At 40.6% G+C, this 20995-nt stretch overlaps 7 protein-coding genes across 7 annotated transcripts; 5 read left to right on the top strand and 2 right to left on the bottom strand. All coding sequences in view use genetic code 12, as the record gives it.

Moving 5' to 3' along the window:
- Positions 1-1390: 1390 nt before the first annotated feature.
- Positions 1391-2611, top strand: RJT20DRAFT_133584 (uncharacterized protein; the record flags this gene model as incomplete). The annotated part of the gene is made up of 1 exon (XM_064918227.1): positions 1391-2611. One exon carries the CDS (start codon positions 1391-1393, stop codon positions 2609-2611), a length of 1221 nt encoding a protein of 406 aa, XP_064776206.1.
- A 1326-nt stretch (positions 2612-3937) lies between these two features.
- RJT20DRAFT_126075 (methionine aminopeptidase) lies at positions 3938-5544 on the top strand. The gene has a single exon (XM_064916660.1). It carries the CDS (start codon positions 4000-4002, stop codon positions 5323-5325), a length of 1326 nt encoding a protein of 441 aa, XP_064776205.1. The 5' UTR covers positions 3938-3999; the 3' UTR covers positions 5326-5544.
- A 2006-nt stretch (positions 5545-7550) lies between these two features.
- RJT20DRAFT_29103 (phosphatidylinositol-binding protein) lies at positions 7551-9334 on the top strand. Its single transcript, XM_064919574.1, has 3 exons — positions 7551-7748; positions 8216-9017; positions 9095-9334. The coding sequence occupies exons 1-3, from the start codon at positions 7715-7717 to the stop codon at positions 9240-9242; spliced, it is 984 nt and encodes a 327-aa protein (XP_064776204.1). The 5' UTR covers positions 7551-7714; the 3' UTR covers positions 9243-9334.
- Positions 9335-10359: 1025 nt separating this feature from the next.
- On the top strand, positions 10360-12056 carry RJT20DRAFT_29095 (aspartate/glutamate transporter). Its single transcript, XM_064919573.1, has one exon. The coding sequence runs from the start codon at positions 10598-10600 to the stop codon at positions 12014-12016; it is 1419 nt and encodes a 472-aa protein (XP_064776203.1). The 5' UTR covers positions 10360-10597; the 3' UTR covers positions 12017-12056.
- A 40-nt stretch (positions 12057-12096) lies between these two features.
- RJT20DRAFT_93482 (uncharacterized protein) lies at positions 12097-15225 on the bottom strand (the record flags this gene model as incomplete). The annotated part of the gene is made up of 2 exons (XM_064921478.1): positions 12097-14418; positions 14605-15225. The coding sequence occupies 2 exons, from the start codon at positions 15223-15225 to the stop codon at positions 12097-12099; spliced, it is 2943 nt and encodes a 980-aa protein (XP_064776202.1).
- A 385-nt stretch (positions 15226-15610) lies between these two features.
- On the bottom strand, positions 15611-18572 carry RJT20DRAFT_126067 (uncharacterized protein). The gene has a single exon (XM_064916659.1). It carries the CDS (start codon positions 18494-18496, stop codon positions 16031-16033), a length of 2466 nt encoding a protein of 821 aa, XP_064776201.1. The 5' UTR covers positions 18497-18572; the 3' UTR covers positions 15611-16030.
- A 486-nt stretch (positions 18573-19058) lies between these two features.
- GLE2 (RNA export factor) lies at positions 19059-20660 on the top strand. The gene has a single exon (XM_064919572.1). The coding sequence runs from the start codon at positions 19252-19254 to the stop codon at positions 20362-20364; it is 1113 nt and encodes a 370-aa protein (XP_064776200.1). The 5' UTR covers positions 19059-19251; the 3' UTR covers positions 20365-20660.
- The last annotated feature ends 335 nt before the right edge of the window (positions 20661-20995 follow it).

The raw sequence follows: 20995 nt of genomic DNA, 5'->3' as shown, positions 1-20995 counted from the left end.
GCTAGTCTTTGTGTTGATTTACATATTGTCTTTATATGTAGTTAGTGGGATATTTCTTGAATGTAATTCGAGGCTGCGCTTTGCAGGTAGTATCTAGTAAAGAATAATTCTTAACCAAAACAAAAGGAATTATTCTTTCACGTTTAAAGCAAACTCCGACGGTTAAGGGATTTTTTTTTGTCATTTCCAGTACCATGCCAAAATATAATGACAATAGAAGAATTCACAATTCTCCCCTTTTTCAAATAATGAACCACCTGTAATCCCTATAATCCATACATGGTAGCGCCGCTCTTACATTCAGCTGCTGCTCGATTGGTGAAGTGCAACACTTTGGGCTTCTTGATGGAGTGTCCAATTCCAAGCTTTTGGCGTTGTAAATATTCACAAAGCTGACAACTCTTGGATACTCTTACCGTTGTCGGTAGCTACGACATAGACCTAAAATGGCGGTTTTCACCCACATCATTAATATCGCCACTCACCACTCACCACTCACCACCACCACCATTACCTCCTATTCACCATATTTTACCTGCACCAGTCATACGATCGCATACGCCTTTTTCCAAGAGAATGCAAAAGCTACATTAGTCCCACAAATACCCTCATCAACCCACTCCACTACTTACTCCATTTAGTCCATTTAGTCCATTTTCTCCAGTTTCCAGCCGCCAATTCCCTTTCCGTGCCAGCAACCTATCCGTGCCCAACTCGCTCCCCTCTTCCGACTCCTTCCTTTCTCCTACAACACCCTTCCCTTCCCCCTACCGGAGTCCTTCCCATCATCAATCCCTGCACTTTGCACCCAAAGGCGCCCCCTTCCAATATGTTCTTGCACCCACACCGCAGTATCCACACTCCCCCAATTGACCACAATCTCATTATATTTCCCAATCGGGACAAATTACATACGCGTGTAATCAAATTTTTCTCTGGCGCTTAACATTATCTTTGGTAGCAGCTACTGTTCTTTATAGGAAGAGGTAGAGATAATCGGTAGTTTCATCCCTGTACGACATTAAAGGGAGTCTTGACAAAACAGCAAGTGAGTTTTCGGTTGTAAATTTGAAGTAGTGTGTTCTTTTTCCTGGAGTTGACCATAACATTCTCCTCGCAAAGACGCTATCTATTGAACGTTCTCCTTCAAGTAGGTGCTCGTGATTACTATCGCCACAAGTGTGCTATCTGAATACAGACTTCTCCGTGTAAAACAGCCCATCTGTATCGCCAGTAAGAAAACTCACACACCACGAACTTCAGCCCATATCTTAGTATGAACACCACCCACACGCTCAGAGAAAACAACAATACCAGCAACAAAGCACTGTCGCCTTCCCCTTCTTTCCTATCTGCCTCCAAAGACGACCATTTCTTGTTACACGCCAATATGACATCATCCTCCGTTCCCGGAAGACCCAAGGCGGCTTTGAAGAAAGAAGAGCTTGAGAAAATCGCCAAACAGTTGAAGAAGAAGCTTTCCAAGGCTTCCATCACCGCGAAGCAATCTCTCTCGCCAACAGCCATTAAGAATACTTCATCGTCGGTTCCAAAACTGAGTCCGCTCAAGAGTTACATCACCAAGAAACAATATGGTTCTTCTCCAAGCAACAATAGTTTAATTAACTCCTCACCTAATACACTCTGCTCACCAAATGGTAAGTCTCCTACTCATTTGAGAACACCAGCAGCTATATACTTATCATCATCTCCATTGAAGAACATGGCAGCAGACTCCAACGAACACGATGAAACTATGGACTCACCAACAAAAAGAAGAAAAAACTCCCCTCGTAAGGATGGTAAAGGCCCTCAGATGGTGTTGGAAGAGATACAACGCCCAAATACGCCTTCAGGAGCTGGTCTCAAGCCATCCCTTGAATTGACGGCTGCCGATGCTGAAAAGAAGAAGTTGGAACAAACTACACCGACTCTCACAAAAAGAGAAATCCATGGTTCTCCATCTAATAACCCTAATATTCTTCTCCAGACACCGAAGCAATCTCGTCCTACATCCAATGGTGGAGCATACAACGACAACGAGGGAGCAGACCTTTTGATGTACTTAGCCACATCTCCTTCACCAGCACCATATTTCTCTAACACACCAAGACCAATCAACCCAACGAGTCAAATACACCCATCATTATCTTCAGGTCCAAACTCGTCAGGTTCTCTCTCTCTTTCGCATAAACATACCTCTTCCGCAGGTTCTCAAAGCTCATTCATCGCGCCACCTCCACCTGTGACGCCAAAGAGACATTCCAATAATTCTACTAGGACACCTCAGAACAGGTTGACACCGTCCATGAATCTCTTCAACAGTTTGAATAATGCAAATGGTTTGCCATCTTCCGGGTTGACGCTTACTCCAACAGGATTTAACATGAATGACTACGTGAACTTCTTTACTCCATCTCCAGGCGGAGCCTTAAATAAGAACTTATTGAGGACACCTGAATTCAACAATTTGCTCAACGGACATGCTAACGGTGTCAGTGATGCTGCTGCCGCCGCCGCTGGAAGGCCTAAGGTTGATGGAAAAATGTTAAATTTCAACAAAGTTCAGTTTGGAAACAGTAGTCATGGAGGAGGTGATAACAAGGAGTAACCGGATAAAGGTCAAATGCTCAATCAATTTGGTTGACTATATGACCTTCAGATGAGTGATGTCTATTATCTATAAAGGTTATGATAATGACCATCATCATAATTCTGCATTATTTTCACTTTAATTATTGATTTCAACCTGTATCATAATTTTCGATGTTTGAATGCTTGGTGCTAGGATGGCCTAACTTGACGGTGTTATATCTCCTCCTAATAGTGAGGTCGCAATGCCTACAGCACCTTATATTAATAGGATCCGTCACATTCACAATTTATGTGTCTGGAGGTATTCAATCTATCTCTCATAATGGCCTCGGTATAAATTGCCTAGGTTAGCAGCCGACCATCGTTTTCTCTTAATTCTTTCTCGTGTAGTCTTGTTAGGGTTTCCTAAAAGTACTGCGTCATAATCATCATTCATTTCTGGATAACCAAATTCTTTGCAATTTTTCCGTTTCATTTAGTTCATATATAGTCATTATACAAAGTTATAGAAATTGGGTAGATCCTTTTAATTCAAAGATGAGCTTATTTTTTTTTTTTTTTGCATCCATGGCACGAGGACTATACTAATATTCATAGCTCAAAAGGAAGAGGCACAAGTATTTGATATGACACCTGGTCTATAATGCAATTGAAGTTATGGTGAGTTAAGATAAAGTAAGATGATGCGTTCATGAAGAACATCTACCTTTTTATCGTAACTTCATCTACAAACTTTGTGTAGTAGTCATCCACTCGGTGCTTCTCATACTTCCAACGATTGCAAAATGCAGAGTTGTGCCATATCAGACATGTAATATACAATGTAATATACTCTCTTTTAGTAACATTTATACAAATGAGCTAAAGCTATCTTGGACTTCACAGCTCTTAATAACAAGACAGATCTATAGATACCATACTATTAAATGACTAAGAAGACAAATCTTGGTTTCCGTTACCAACAGTGAAAGAAAAACATCTTTCATACTTAAACCACAAACTCCTGTTAATGAGTGACATTCCAATGATATTACCCAAATTAGTAGACCTAATTAGCTTTCAATATGAAAACTCAATACCAAATCAACAGCGATACATCGATCCGGTACTTCTTTCATAACACCTTAATAACAAGAAAAGGTTCCACCACTAATATTCACTCTTCCATTACACCACCTGATCCATTACGTCATTATAATTAAGCAACCACCCAAACTGGTAGCGCTACACATCATCCATTTTAAACAACATCACGTGACTTATTCGGGTAATGAGGATGAGGAATTTTAAAGATGCAATTAAATATGAAAAATCCGTTGTAAATGAATTGGTGATTGTTTAGAAGTAGGTTGGGTATTTTTATATATTATATAGAAAATATAAACCGTAAATTCTTGTAGGAAAATGACTGAAGTAGCAGTTTCCGCTGGAGACGTAACCAAGAAGGTGGAGGAGTTGAGCATTGCTCAGGATAATAATGGCTCTTCCGAAAAAGCCATAGCTGCAAATGGAGCTTCGAAACCAAAGGAAGATGCTGAGGCAGAGCATGATGAGGACTATGACGAGGCAGAGGATGGAGAGGGCGCTACTGGAACAGGAGATAAGAAGAAAAAGAAAAAGAAGAACAAGAAAAAGAAGAAGAAGCTTACTAGCATTGACAGCGCTTATCCTGACGGGGTCTTTCCAGAAGGTGAATGGCAAGAGTACCATCTTGATGTGAATACTCACCGTTCAACATCAGAGGAATTGAGATACTTGGACAGACAAAAGAATAACAGATGGGAAGATTTCCGTAAAGGTGCCGAGATCCACAGGAGAGTCCGTCATAAGGCTCAATCTTCCATTAGGCCAGGAATGACTATGACTGAAATTGCAGACTTGATTGAAAACTCAATCAGAAGCTATGCTGCCGCTGATCACACATTGAAAGCAGGTATAGGTTTCCCAACTGGATTATCTTTGAATCATGTTGCTGCTCATTATACTCCTAACGCCGGAGATAAACTCGTCCTCGGAAAGGACGATCTTATGAAGGTCGATATCGGAGTCCACGTTAATGGCCACATTTGTGATTCTGCTTTTACCATGACATTCAACGAAGATGGAAAATACGATAGCATTATGCAAGCCGTTAAGGCAGCTACCAATGCCGGTATTAAAGAGGCAGGTATTGATGTGAGACTTAACGACATTGGTGAGGTGGTTCAAGAAGTAATGGAGTCCTACGAAATGGAATTGAATGGAAAAACATATCCAATTAAGTGTATCAGGAACTTGAACGGTCACAATATTGGAGATTTCATCATTCACTCCGGTAAGACTGTTCCAATCGTTCCCAATGGTGACATGACCAAGATGGAGGAAGGTGAGACATTTGCAATTGAGACTTTTGGATCTACTGGTAATGGATATGTTTTGCCAGAGGGAGAATGCTCACACTACGCTAGAAATCAGGACATTGCAAACCTCAGACCACCTACTGAAAAGTCAAAGGCTTTGCTCAATGTTATTAATGAAAACTTCGGAACTTTGCCATGGTGCCGTAGATACCTAGACAGAACTGGAGAAGAGAAATATTTATACGCATTGAACCAGTTAGTAAGAGCCGGCATTGTGGAAGAATATCCACCTATTGTGGATATCAAAGGTAGTTACACAGCACAATTCGAGCACACTATCTTGTTGCATCCTCACAAGAAGGAGGTTGTCACCCGTGGAGATGATTACTAAGACTCAACAGAAACGAAGCCAAGATAAGCAAAGGAACGCGATCAGATGCAAGATCACTGTTTAACTTGCACGATTAACATACATCACTACATTAAGAATTCATGTATTTAGGATAACCTGTAGATAGTTCATGTTCCATGGGCTTAGGTACAATTCAAGTTCCAATATACGCAAATGACAGGACACAAAGTGGAACTTTTCTGTAGTTCCAGATATTCAAATCTGGTAATACGAATATTCTTTGGGGAGGGCAACCAGCATATGAATGGGATCTTTGGCCAAAAGTAGCTTGGTAAACAAAGCGGAGATGTAGAAACATTAATTAGCGTAAGTATAGAAGCATGGCACATACCCCAAATCAAGATTGCCGAATCAAGAACCTGTCGTATCTTTCCTGTGTCGAGAACTGGTACCTTATGTAGAGCACAACCTCAACTGTTGCCATGGGTACTGTGATCAACAGCTATGGTTTTTGGGCTGAGCCCGTTTTCAATTTTCATATGGGAGCCCCAAACTTTACCCCGAGTATTGACAACTGTGATTTCCCCAGAATTTGCAATGTCTAGTATTCAGACTCGTCAATGCGTGTCGACAACATGCGGAGAGCTATTCTTGCAGAGAACATAGCTACCGTGTAACGATTTCCCCATTTGTCCTTACCCAAGGACCCCCAAGGACCCGCTTCTCCTGTTTTGGACACTGTCGAATTCGCAGCCATGTGATTGCGAAATCTTAATCAGGTACCGAGCATGAAGCTGGTGGGAAAGAAATAGGGGCACCAAACAATAGGGAGAGATAGAGAGTAGTATATCTTGGGACACAGTAATAGATAGAAGACATCAATGGTATTAAACAATAGTTCGAATAGTTTCCGAAACAAGTGGATGTTGACAAAATAACTCAAACTAAGAACTTAGTGACACAGAAGTACAGGATCAAATCTTGAAATTTCACCATTTAGAAATGTTTCTCATAGTCCAATTACAGGGACTGGGTAAAGGTAAAGTGGTAAATCTCGTTACAATCTACAATCTTCACCGGCTCACTAAATTAAATAAATTACATGCCTACAAAATCTCAGCAATTGCCAACCAGCAATCTAAACCTCGCTCTGTCACCTCATTTAATTGCCTAATGGCCAGTACATCAGCAAGGCTGTTGGAGGCTTGGAGCCATAATTGCCGGAACGAGACGGTTTATCCTCTCTACACGCCCAAAGGCCCCGACGTATGCCCGAGTTAGGGAATTTCTGCTGCAGTCGCGTGCGATGTCCTGTGAAGATATCTAAATTTCACAGTCAGATGACAAGGTGGGGCAAGCGACGGGAGCCCATGGAGGCATGTCCAATGTGCCAGCGGAGGCTGCTAAGAGCAAACTGGTCCAAGACGGATGTTTTGTGTCGCTATGAGTCGAGGTGAAAGTAGTGAGATTCGATGGAAATGGTATTTTTTGTGGGAATGGGCATCCAAAGACTCTGATTTTTGGGGCTTCGGCATACACGTGAACCGTCACTACTACTACCAGCTCAGCTCGAGGGGGTAACTTCGGCCAGGAGCTCCCACCGGCACTTGCCACTACCAAAAAAAAAAAAAGGGAAATCTAGGTCTCCAGCCGTGAAGCATTCCTTCCACTGACATCATTCCCTCAACTCAACACAAGAGTACCATTCCACCCATCCACCCAGCAATCCCTCATCATTCCACCACGAAAATCCACAAAAATCCACTAAAATCCCCATTTTGCACCTAAAAATCCCCATCCATGCCAGTTATATACCACCTGCAACTTTTCACACCCGTCCCCTGGCAATCTCCCCAAATTCCATCGTGCAAATCCATCCACTATCCACCATGCACATCCCATTCACCATCTTCCACCATGCAAATTCACCATGCAATTCACCATGCAAATCCTCCTCGCACCCCAGCTCTCTCTCTCTCTCCCTACGCCGCCGGAACAAACCTCTGCTTTCTCACATTTCTCACAAACTCTAGCGGGGGAACCTCTCCCCCCCTGCACACATTGCCCCCAATTTCACCTCTCTTTTCCTCACTGTTTTAACACCTCACATATAAAACCAAAGAAGGATAATTTGAAAATGAAATTGGAGCTGGCGGCTAACTTTTCTTTCACCGACTTGCTTTGTAAAAGACAGTAGAAAAAGCGTTGTTGAATTGACCTTCGGATCCTTTGCTACAGCATAATCCTCCAGCTCAAGCCATCACCTCTATTACGTGATTGCCGCCAGAAATCTCCATCTAGCCCTGAAAAGACGTCCTCCTACCGTTGTCTCAAACTTTTTAAAGCAGCACCAGTAGTCGTATCCACAAGCCTACTATCAACCCGCCACAAATCCCCCCAAATAGACCAAAACTAGCTCAAATCTACAATGGAAGTTTCCCCAGCCACTTTGGAGTTTAAAGGTATGTATTTATCGATATATCAATCGAGGTAGAACAAGACCCCCAGATAATGGTCCTGATGAGAGCCACTCTCACAAGCCGGCGGCCCGCAATTCAGTTCAAAACGAGTGAAATATTCAGCAGAACCAATTCAATTGGGCTGAATTGCGCCTTTTAAGAAGGTAGATCGTCCAAAGCATTGGTGATATCATGATATATCACCATTTTTCGGCTTCTGCTGCATCAGTTGCTTAGTTTATTGTCGTTCGTAGCTTGTTGCCTATACGACCGATATGATGATGCCGATACATTTGATTGAATCCGATTGTCTTTACTCTGTGGACTGGACGTATAGTCCAATTACAATCGGTCATATGAAGAATTTGTATCATTTTACTCGTTTACCCATTGAGCTGTTGTCTACTGTGTTGAGGGGCATCTTCCTCTTCAACCCCTATTTCTATTTCAAATACTAACTTTTTCTCTAGGCTCCTTTACCAAGCAGAGTACTCAATTCCTCTCCTTGACAAACACTACTAACGGTCCATTGGCCTTCAAGGTTAAGACCACCGCCCCAAAGTTATACTGTGTCAGACCTAACGCTAGTATTATTCAACCAGGTGGAACTGCCCAAATCTCCATCATCCTCCAAGGATTCTCCCAACCATTGGCCAAGGATTACAAATGTAAGGACAAGTTCTTGTTGGTTTCTTTGCCATGTCCAGAATTGTACGACTCCTCCAAGGTCGGTGAATCATGGAGTGAATTGGAGGCCAAGTACAAAACTGACGTTGTTCAAAAAAAATTGAGAGTTAACTACATTATCACTGATGATGATGCTGATTACTCCAATGGTGCTGGCAATGCCCCAGCTGGCAACGATGCCTCACAACTCAACCACAGATCTTCCGACTTCTCCGGTGTAAATGACAAGTTCGCTGCTGGCCCAACTCATTCTCAAACAAACGGCGACTCCAACGCTTTCTCTAGCGGTATCTCTCACAACGCCAATGCCTTCGGAGGTGACTCTAATGGTTCCTCTGGATTTGGTGGTATTAGCGCTGGTGGTGCTGCCGGTGCTCTCGCAGCTGCCGGTGCAGCTGGTGCAGCAGGTGCTGGTATTCTTGCCAGCTCCAACCATGCTCCAGAGTTGCAAAGAGAATTGGAGTCTTCCTCTGCTCAAGTTAACAACTTGGCCCAAAGATTGGATTCCAATGCTGGTTTCGGTGGTCAACTGTTCCAACAACAACCTCAACAACTGCAACAACAGCCACCAACCCCACAACAACAATTCCAACAATCTGCTGACCAGTCATTCCTGCAAGACCAATACCAGCAACAACCTCCTCAACAGCAGTTCCAACAACAACCACAACAATACCAACAACAACCACCTCAGCAACAATACCAACAACCACCTCAACAACAATACCAACAGCCACCTCAACAAGACTACCAACAACAACGTCAACAACTGCAACTGTCTCCTTCCACTCAATACTCTTCAAGTGCTAACAAGGAGAAGAAGGCCGAGGTCAAGGTCGAAGAGCCAGTCAACGGTATTTCCTTACCTCTTGCTATTGCTTTGATGATCATTGCTTTCCTTTTGGGATGGTTGGTCTTCTAAGTGGGAGCATTCGTTCGTTAGATGTGAAATGAGTTCAGATTTCCTTCTTAGTCATAAATTTTCGAAGAATATATGAATGAGAGAATTTCTTCGATGAATCCTGTTTTGAGGATAGCTCAACGGTCAAATGTATTAATAGGTGCTAATTTTGAACGTGTTTTTGTTTTTGTTGTATTCACCTCGCTGGGTCACTACAAAGTGTCAGTGATTCCAGCGATCCAATGTAAGTAGGTAGCTTGGAACGAGCCAGCTCGGTTTCTTCGTGACTCACTCTGTTTGCACATGATTGCCAAAATTGTCGCCCATCGACTATTTATTTATATTTTTGTAGCTGTTATTATTATGATATTCTCTTCTATTAGTAGCGTTATTACTATGCAATGTTGAGAAATGAGTAGAGGGAATAACTGACGATAGAAATTCAGTTATCGACGTAGCGAGATGTTAAATACAATCCATACGAAATGAAGAGAATCTATATTAAATGAAGAGAAGAATGTAAGATACTTCGAATAAATAGACTCTACACATAGGATAAGACTCTGCTGAGTTATACGGCGCTACCATTCGGTATGTATTTAGAATCCTTGGAAAGTTGGTTATGTGATATATTTCTATCAAAAGTAGTTTATGAATGAGAGATGCCTACATCCAGAATTCTGAGATAACAACCCAATGGGTAGATTTCATGAAACTGTCTTCTACCAACTTGACCTATTCTAACTTTAATACTCATCTTTCATTCAATCCACCCTCCCCCCACCATATTACCAAACGTCTCTATTGACACTATACGTTTATCTCGACATTTTCTTACTTAAGACTTCCTCCATTGATTACGTCATCAATACAATTCCCACCATTCATTACGGCAGCCGTATCAATCAACCAACCTGCAGTTTCTTACCTGCCCTGCAGACAACGCCAGGTAAACAGTGATCAAAATTTAATCTGTAAAAAGACTCAATCACACGTCTTTAATGATAAGTATATGTTCTTCTTTATACTATAGTAGATGATTATATAGTAGGAAGTGACGAGATTGAGTCAGTTGCGTAGAGAACGTGTATTGCATTCATTCCAGCTATTTTTTTGATACTTTTTTGGAGATCTTTGTGTGCATTGGTGTAGGTATTGTTGTTGTCTAGTTACATAGATATCAATTGGGAGTATTGTACTATTCTATCCTACAAGTATTCTTCTTTTGGATTTTCACAGCCGCTAGTCACTATCTCTTAACACAATGGGAAGAGCCACTGTAAAATCGGGGACAATTAACCTCTTGAATACCATCATTGGTGCCGGTATTCTCGCCATGCCTTATGGGTTGAAGAGTAATGGTTTGCTCTTTGGCTGTATCTTAATTTTCTGGTCGTCGTTGACGTCGTCCTTCGGATTATACCTTCAAAACAAGGTTGCAAAGTATACCCAGCAGCAGGGTGCCGTTTCGTATTTTAGCTTGGCACAGTTAACATACCCTCAATTGTCAATCGTGTTTGACTCCGCTATTTCTATCAAATGCTTCGGTGTTGGAGTCAGTTATTTGGTAGTCATTGGGGATTTGATGCCCAAGATAATGGAGAGTTTGAACGTTTCAACTAACTCTTACTTTATGGAAAGAAACCTTTGGATTACCATCTTCATGGTTTTCATAGTCGTTCCATTGTCATATTTGAAGAAACTCGATTCTTTGAAGTATACATCTGTCGTTGCGTTGTTCTCAGTTGTCTACTTAATCTGCTTGGTTATCGAGCATTACGTCGCAAACGATATCCCCACAGATGGAAAGAAAGTTGACTGGTTTGGACCCATCAGCGTCAAATCGACCTTGAGTTCATTTCCTATCTTTGTTTTCGCTTATACATGTCATCAAAACATGTTCGCTATTATCAATGAATTGAAACCAAGTGAGACTGAAGGTTCACAAACAAGACAATCCAATTTGATTATAAGGAACGCTATTAGTACAGCTGCAGCATCGTATTTAATTGTGGGTATAATTGGTTATTTGACATTTGGTAATGCTGTTAATGGTAACATCATTACTATGTATCCAAAGGACTCTATTCTGTCCTTGATTGGTCGTCTTTGTATTGTTATTATGGTAAGTTTGTCTTTTCCATTGCAATGTCATCCATGCCGTGGATCTGTAAACCATGTTTTCCACTTCATTACTCAGGGAGTTCAAGAATCGAAAATAAGACATTCTGGACAGAGAGAAGGATACTCCGCTTTGTCGTCAGATATTGAATCTTTAGAGTCTCTCGCAAGCGATTCTATTCAAGATGAGTCATTTGTCTCAACTACTCCCATGGAGGGAGCTCAAGACACGGATGGACATGATCCTATAATTGTGCCATTGACTTCAAGGAGATTTTACATAATCACAACTATTATTGTTCTTGCCTCGTATCTTGTGGCCATAACAGTTACATCTTTGGAGCATGTTTTGGCATTTGTTGGATCCACTGGCTCTACTTCGATTTCATTCATATTACCAGGTGTTTTCGGTTACATGTTGATCAAGCCATTGGGCGATGCTACATCGTTGAATTCATTGGAAAGATTTTGCAAATATGGTGGTTTAGCATTGGCCGTATGGGGTGTCATTGTGATGATCGTCTGTTTAAGTGCTACCATATTCTTGGGAGCTAAACATTAATTATTTGCCTTGCAAAATTGTACAATAGTATACTTATACTGTCTCTAAGTCATATACATTTTCATTAATATTATACAGTATTATACAGTCAACATTTGAATCAGCTCAATAGAGTGAAGCGAAACTAAGTTGTTGTTGTTGAACTCTTCGAGGATGTCACTCTTGATAGCATCATCAGAAATCAAAGAACTTGACCTGAGCATAAATCCTTTTAAGGAGGTTTTCCTTTGATAATTCCACAAGTCTTGCAACTTTAGTTCACAAGTTAACACAAGCTTATAGTCTTTAGTAGGGTTGAAATACCGCACCTCGAACAAAATCAGGTCTTCCGATTGGAGCCACTTGATGGGGTACCTTAACGAGATTCTATAAATGTCGAAATCCACCTGCTTCAAAGATTTCCAGAGACGAGAGAAACTTTTGAAACTGTCTAGCACATTATCACCCTGTATGAGAGTATTCAACTTCCCAGAATGTTGGCTTAACAATTCTGAATTGAACAATTGCAAGTTTTCCGTTTCTCCAATGGAATAGCTAGCATCAGATGCATTCGTCAACTCCTTGAAGTCAAATTCGCAGTGACAGGCGTTATCAAATTCAAATGCAATTCGAGAGCCAGTAATTTTCTGAAAGCTCAATTTCGAAATCAATTGAAGGATCTTAAACTTCTGACGGATAGGTATAAGTTCCTTTTGCTCATATCTTTTATTATTAAGAACGGTAATTTGATGATCATTAACGGAAGTATCTAGCTTCAACTTGATTTCTTTTGTCTTTAGGAGAAGTCCGTCCAATTCAGTCAATTGCTTTCGTTTGTCGAGAAGAGATTCTCTCAGAATAGCCAATTGCGTAGAGATAGTACCCAATTCATTACGAATTGCAGTAGCTTCCTCGATGGTGACTTGACTTAGCTGTGCCTTTATTGATTTTAGTGCAACTACCTTCGACTTTAGTTCGCTGAACTTAAGTTGGCATCGCGTAATAACATCGTTAATTCGAAGTATATCCTCCTTCAAAGATGTCTTGTCCTTTGCCAATATTCTATGCTTTTCATCCAATTCAGCAATTAAATTAGTAGTTAAAAGAGTTCTCCAGTTGTACCAAGTTTTCCGTGATTCAAATCTAACATAGTCCTTAATTATTTGCAACTTCAGATTGAGAATTTGCCTTTCTTGTCCATCCGTGGAATAATATTCTCTAAATAATATGGGATTATTCACCTCAATGGTTTTTGAGTATTGAAGAAACATTTCTCTGCCATCTTTGATGTTTTTACTTAATTCTTCGCAGCTGAACTGGTAAAGGGCCAATAACTCCAATCTAGGCAATGCACTTACGAAATGTTTGAGGTGAATAGCACTCATATCTGTAGTACTGGTTACACTCAAGCGATTCAAAGTATCAACATCAATATCCAAATCGTCGTAGAATTTTACTGAAATATCATTCATAAAGTCATTCAAGGAAACGGGCACATAGTCATCCTCTTCACCCAGCTCTATTTGTGATACCTCAGCCAATGGAATCTTGGTTGTACTTACAAATTCTTGAGCTAGTCCGATCCCCGAAACTTCAGGATTTGTTGCGGAAAAATCAGCAGGAAGCTCCATGGTGGAAGAATTATTTGATTCAATAGAATGTGTTGTCTGCGTGAGCTCCATTGGTTGTGAACCAGCTGCTTCGTCTGCTGCTAAATCAGTACCATTTTCATGACCTTCCAAAGTTTCAGATTGCAACTGTTGATTTAAATTCTCGATTTTCTCTTGTGTGAATGACGACATATGTTGAACATTCGAAGAATTGGCCCGCTCATTTTCCTCTATTTGTTCTTCATTTTCAGTTCGTACTATTCTACTTTCAGAATGATTGGATTCGCCAGTTTGGCTTGTGATCGGAGTTATATTGCTCACAATCTGAGTGAATTCCATGGTGCGATCATCTTGCTGATCTGTTCTAGTAATAGTACTCACTGCTTGTGTGATCTCCATTGTATATACTTCGTCTTCGGTCTCATTCGGAAGTGTTTCATGAATCTCGCTGTTTGATTCTCCTATTTCTTTGGCAACCAGGTCATCGGATTCCGTTTGCACTACGAATGGTCTGTCATCAGTTTTTTGCCTTTCTATGTCAAAATCCTTTGTCAGCTCTGTCTCCGTGCTGGGCTCACTGGCTTCTTCTACCGTTGACAACGAGCGATATTGTACGCTCATCGATGGAATGCTATACACTTGTGTGACATCCATTGTCACTTCGCGGTCTTCTTCGTTTTGCTGAATGGGCTGAGGAATGCTTACTGGATGTGACTTTTGCACTTCTGTGAGTTCCATATCAGATCCATCCTCCACTTCATCTTCCGACGAGCTTAATTCTTTATCGGCATTGTCTTCAAAGCTCGATATTTGCTTGACCTTTTCATTATCAGTATTTTGAGTGACCATCGCATCCGAACTTGCTAAAGGAGCCTCGTGTTGTTTATTAGCATTAGTTATCTCGGAAGTTGGAAATGCATGTATTTGAACTTGCCCTGTCATTTCCATTATTTGTTCATCTTCGTCGTTCACATACGTCAGTAAGGCAACCTCATCGACTTGGGTTGCCCTGTAACTACTCATGGGTAATTGAATTTGGCCTGTCAACTCCATGGTGTGTTCTTCGTCATCAATTACATTTGGAGGCCTTTCAAGATCTGACTCTTTCTCAACGTTTGTTTCTACTGCGTGCTCTGTTTTTTGATAATTATCTTGAACTTCTCGTGCTATTTCGAGATCTCTTGATTCTAACAACTCCATTCCCTGTACAACTTGATCTGCTTCAGTTTCAAGAAACGTATCGCTGTCGTCCAGGCTGTCTTCGCTGTCCTCAAGAATTTCCAACCCGTGGTCCGGTGTTAAATCGACATTATCGTCATTGTCTTCGTCTCTCTCGCTTTCCTGACTTTCTTGACTTCCTATGAACTCTACGTTTTCGAATCGTAACAGCGGCAATCCCGAAATGGTCCTTCTCCTCTTGGCCGAATTGGCCTCCTGAGATATGCCATAAGGAACGAAATCGAATTTATGAAGTGTAACTTCTGGTGCAAACGATACACGTCTCTTATTGTTTAGTATGGGTAAAGTGTTATCCTTTAGGATACTTTTGGAGGGATGTCTAACCCGTTCCAATTTTTCCAGCAAGGGGATGATATTCTCCTTATCTTTATCTTGGTCCATCGTTAACCGCCAGTTAAGCAAATTCGTTATACAGACAATAAGCCAATAGCTATTATAAAGAAGAGTATTCTTTAAAAGAATGTAAACAAACCGATTCTGGTGCTGTATATTAAGAATAAAAAATGATATACGCGGGTTATGTGGCGCTACCATGTGTAGAATGACTGCAAAAAAATGAGTGTCTGTTGTCTCTTTTGTGTCAAGTTAAGTTTGTTCTCTTTAAGTTGGGTTTGTTCTCTGTAGTGATAAGGGAGGAGGAGTATGTGGTGGTAATTTGTTGAGGTTTTGGTGGCCTGGTCCAGATCTTGGGGGTGGTGGTGGTGGTCGAGGAATAGGGGGGGGGGGGGGGGGGGGGGGGGGTGATGGTAGTGCAAATACATCTCCAGCTCCTTCTTATGTATGATCTACGATGGAAGACGAGTTTCTGAAAGACTGGAGTGAATATAAAGAAGATAATATACTTTAGGTGCTGGAACATAGGAGAATTTGAATGTTGATAGTAGTGGTACTTGTTATTGTGTGAGATGATAGAAATATACCCTCAACAAAGAAATATTCATCTGCACTATATATTATTCTATCCTTTAAGAGACGCTTCATATGTTGACGTCATAGATCATTTTCAGTGCCAAAGAACGAGATCTAATTCAACGGATAGTGTATGAAGAAATTTGAGTTTCCCTACTTATATTAAGACTCTCCCCGGTAACGCTTCCCACTATGCCCTCAAGTTTCCTACCACTCTATCCTTAATTTGTACGTTCTTATAATGTTACAGTGCCTATAATGTCTATTAATACTGTTACTACGTTATGAGTTCTATACTAAGTCTCTTCCGATGCAAATCGAGAAGCTCTTGGTCTTGATCTGCATCTTCGAAATTTCCTTCAATATCAAACTCAGAAGCATCCATAACCCCAGCAAGCTCATCGTTTAACAGTGAAAATTGCAGGTCAATTATATTGGCCAACACAAACCTATCGACAAATCCAACCATGGATTGTGTAATCCTGTTGTTGCTATCTAAGATGATCAAATAGTTCAAATGCATCTTTTCAAAGGTCTCTAATGTCAATACAACGGAAGTCAAGTCGTTCACCACAAACATGGACTTCTCAATACTTATATCAACTTGTAATATCGGAGAGCTTATTGATCTCTCATAATGCAATTGATGGGATAATGCTGAATGTGGTAATCCCTCAACTTGAAGACTTATAATTGCTGTAGAGTCGTCAATGTTAGAAAGTCTGGCGTAAAGTTCATGTTTGGTAACATAACCCAAGTAAATTGGATTTGAATAATTTAAAATCAAAGGATATCCTTCATGGCAATCGTCATTGATGAAGGCATACAATGAGTTTCTTGTAAAGTGCTCCAGTGGAACAAGACAGAGACATTTGGTTTTTTGAAGTGGAATCATAACCGACTTTACCAAGACATCTGGGAGCTTGTCTTTTGTATTTGAGGTCAACCCGGTAAAGTTAACCAAACCAGTTCCTTTTCCTTCATTTGGTACTCCGGTAACATTCCCGTCTTTGTTGAAGTGGTTCTTCAACCAACTATCATAAATATTCTCATTACATAAACCATCATTGACGAATTTCAGAATCATCACGGCCAACATGATAGGTAACACGTAAGTCACCGCTCCTGTTAACTCGAACATGATAACGACAACACACATAGTTAGTTTTGTTATACCAGTCATAAATGAAGCTGCACCAATGACAGCGTAAGATGAAGGAGACACGATACAAGATCTCTCTGTACATGTAGCTAACGCATCAGTCCCAAACTTCTTCTGGACGACTTGCGAAACAATTCCAATTAATCTGCCCGAAGTCGCTCCAAGAACCAATGATGGTGTCAATATACCACCAGGTAACTCTACTCCAAAAGTATAGGAAGACAAAAAGAATCCTTGAAGAACAATGAATAAAAGTTTGACGCATGTTACACCATCAGAGGCCAGACACATAAAGTTAGTGGAATTGTCCACGGTTTCTGTGGGACAAGCAGTAAAGAGGATCTTCAAAAAGGCATTAAGAGGAAGTTTGGTGACATCTATTGGGAAGATAAGCACACTGGTAATCAACAAAACTGCTATTATTTCGAGATATTTACCCCACTTGTCTCCAGTCAAACCAAATATCGAAGCAAGCCTTTGATGAACTCTTGTTCTAAAACCATTATTATCATAGAATGAGTTGAATCTAATAAATAAGTAACCGTATACTCCACCTAATACTCCAATAGTTGTAAATGGAATGATCTCCAAGAACAACCAACTGAAATTTCCGAATTCCACCTGGAATAAATCTTGCTCTAGAAAGTTTTGTCCATCTGTAAACACTTTAAAACCCGTTAAAAATATCACAGCAACTGTAGCAGTAACGAAAGAGTTCCACATGATCTTAGTGGGCATAAAAAAGGTAGTCATACTCTCAAGAACGAATAAGACACCACCAATGGGCGAATTAAATGCCACGGAAATTCCGGTAGCTGTTGCAGCACTTAATAATTCTCTTCTGACAGCTTCATTCTCGAAACTTCTTCCGATGATCAAGTCATAGAGGATGTTCAATATGCAACATGATACATGTACCAATGGGCCTTCTTTTCCCAACCAGAGACCCGAACTTACTGTCAATATCAAGCCCACGATTTTGTAAAATAATGTTTTTAATCCCAAATATTCTGAGATTTTATAGTTGAAACCTGAGATAATCAACTTGATTTCGGGAATACCCGATTGTTTGATCAAAGGATCTTTCTCGATAGTTATGTATGCAGCCACTATGACCAAAATGAATGAAAGTAAAAGAAAGATTGGGAAGTTAACAAAGATGTTGGAAACAACACCTTTGGCATTGAATAAAATTACAGACCAATCGTGCCATTTGTCAGCAGGGCATGTCAGATATGGATTTAAAAGTGACCAGGTATCGACTTTGCTGAAACATATCCCCTTTCTGAGATCGTTTAGCCATACAGATGAAAGATCTATGAATGCCGTGGCATAACCTACAATGATAGACAGTAGGATTACAGTAAACCATTTCTTCGAAATAAACGAAGAACTAGACGGCACTATCAACAGCTCACGGCTCCAGTCGATGTAGGTATTGTTTTCGTAGTATTTTACGGCGCTTGTGGGTATAGGGCGCCGATTAGATTGTTCATTGTGGTATGTCAAAGTCGGTACGTCATCCAAAGAATACGATACTTTAGCACCTCTTCCTGACGAGAATAAGTCCATACTTCGCATGGTGAATCCTGTGCGTCTTGGGAATCTTTTGACACCACTTAGGACTCAAAATACTAAGAATTGTCTCTGCTGTGATCCTATTCTATAAGGAAAGGACACCATTAAACAGTGAACCTGTATTCTTATTCATATCTGTTGCGATATTGAGGCTGAAATGCAGGTTACAGTGATGTAATATTACATGTTAGACCGAATGGATGTGGTGTTATACGCAGTACACTTATATCAGGAGGTTCAAGGGGCCGGTGAAAGAGGTATAAATGAAGGAATTTTCTGTTAAAAAGGGGCTGGATACATGTCTTATAGGCACGGTATTCAAGAAACTCCCAAATTTAGGACTTTCATCAAATTCTGGTCCTTCTATCCATCTATCTCTTACTCCCCATTAAACACTGATTAGACATATAACCTGTAGTCTTATGGTGCATCATACTGCACATTGTACACTACCCATGATTTTTCACAGTTTAACATGCCTACCATTTTGCAGGTTGGCTTCTTCTACCAAATCCATTTTTTTAAGCGCTTTCAGGAATTTGATGTGTTTGGTAAAAGAAGTAGTCTTTAGAAGTGGCATTTAGCAAGCGGTTGTGTGTGTTCTTTGGACAATTGAATAGCCAAAAATTCTGTAAAAACGGTAGTGGTTTGATCTTGTCGAAACAACGAGATCGATACGACCATTGAGACTCTAGTTCATTACTAGTCCTTTGTGATAATTAATACATAATTGGTCTGCTACAACTTCAATAAGTGATATGTCGTTCTTAGGATCTAGTGCCAACGTGTCGTCAACGGCAACGACGACAAATACTCCTGGTCAGGTTATCAATGACGTAAACGTCAATAACCCACCAGAAGATTCCATATCGGATCTCTCCTTCTCTCCACAACAAGACTTACTCGCAGCAGCAAGTTGGGATAGAAAGGTCCGTGTTTACGAGATTGACCCAAATTCAGGAAACAATCAGGGAAGAGCTATGTACGAGCATGAAGGTCCAGTATTCTCCGCCAGCTGGACTTACGACGGAACAAAGATCGTAAGTGGTGGTGCTGACAAACAAGTCAAGATCTTTGATCTTCAATCTCAACAAGCACAGCAAATCGGTGTACACGATGCCCCAGTAAAGGCCGTGAGATATGTAGAATGTGGACCAACAAATACTCCTGCAGTTGTATCGGGATCATGGGATAAAACTTTGAAATACTGGGATATGCGTTCGCCTCAGCCAATTACTACCATACAGTTACCAGAAAGAGTATATGCTATGGACGCCAGCCAGAAGCTCTTGGTCGTTGGATGTGCTGAGAGAAACATATGCGTAATTGACTTGAACCAGCCGCAACAAATTTTCAAGAATTCACAATCGCCTTTGAAGTGGCAAACAAGATCTATATGTTGTTACCCGCAGGGTAACGGATTTGCAATTGGATCTATTGAAGGAAGATGTGGAATTCAATACATCAATGAAAATGAACAAAACAAATTTGGCTTTGCATTTAAATGCCATCGTAAAACTAATGGTGGAACGGCTGGTTCATCATTGCGTACTGGCGCTTCTTCTCCATCTCAGGCATACCCAGTAAACTCCATATCATTCCATCCAGTTTATGGAACATTCAGCACTGCTGGTTCCGACGGGACTTTCTGCTTCTGGGATAAGGATGCCAGACAAAGATTAAAGTCATTCCCCGAGCTTAATAGTACGATCACAGCTACGGCATTCAACAAGAACGGTACTATTTTTGCATACGCTTTAGGATACGATTGGTCTCAAGGATACATGGGCAATAGACCTGACTACCCAGTTCAGATTAAGCTCCATGCAACGAAGGATGATGAAATCAAGCAGAAGAAGAAGAGAGTATAGAGCATTGGGCACAAATAGTGAAAATGACGAAGATATTAAAGGTTTAGACGAGCATTAAATAGAGCAGAGCTGATAGAGTCTGCATTGTCTACAAAGTTCTTTCTTAAGGTAGATAGCATGGATAATAGTCCACAGTCTTCTCTATCGTATAGTTAATGTACATTATTTCATTTGTTGGAATGAGGTTGGGGCATTTGGTGAGTAGTAGGTCGTTGTTGAAATGTAATGTGACATGGTTAAAGTTGGAATATTGACGAGCGGCAATACCAATATATTTCCTAGCTAGCCAATAACCCCATATAAAAGATATGAAATAAACAAAATAGGAAACAGAACTATATTTTTAAATTTGCTACCAGTTTTGTAAAATACCATCTACTCCTTACCACAGACCATCACAAAGATCTGTAGGATAACCAAGATCTAAATTAATGTAAACGATACGGTGAATACATATAATTGGTTATTTCCTTGCCCTCTACCAAAACTCATATCTGATGGTCTCTTTCAAACAACAACCGAATTTCTGTTCCTACTGATTTCCTACTAACGTACATATATATATAAACACTTGCCCATATTACACAACAAATGGAACCCTCCATCTTCTATATCCCACTTACCATCTTCC

Source organism: Scheffersomyces xylosifermentans (assembly GCF_036884685.1).
Source record: "Scheffersomyces xylosifermentans strain CBS 12540 chromosome Unknown RJT20scaffold_2, whole genome shotgun sequence".
Classification (NCBI taxonomy): domain Eukaryota; kingdom Fungi; phylum Ascomycota; class Pichiomycetes; order Serinales; family Debaryomycetaceae; genus Scheffersomyces; species Scheffersomyces xylosifermentans.
This window is presented reverse-complemented; position numbering and strand designations above follow the sequence as displayed.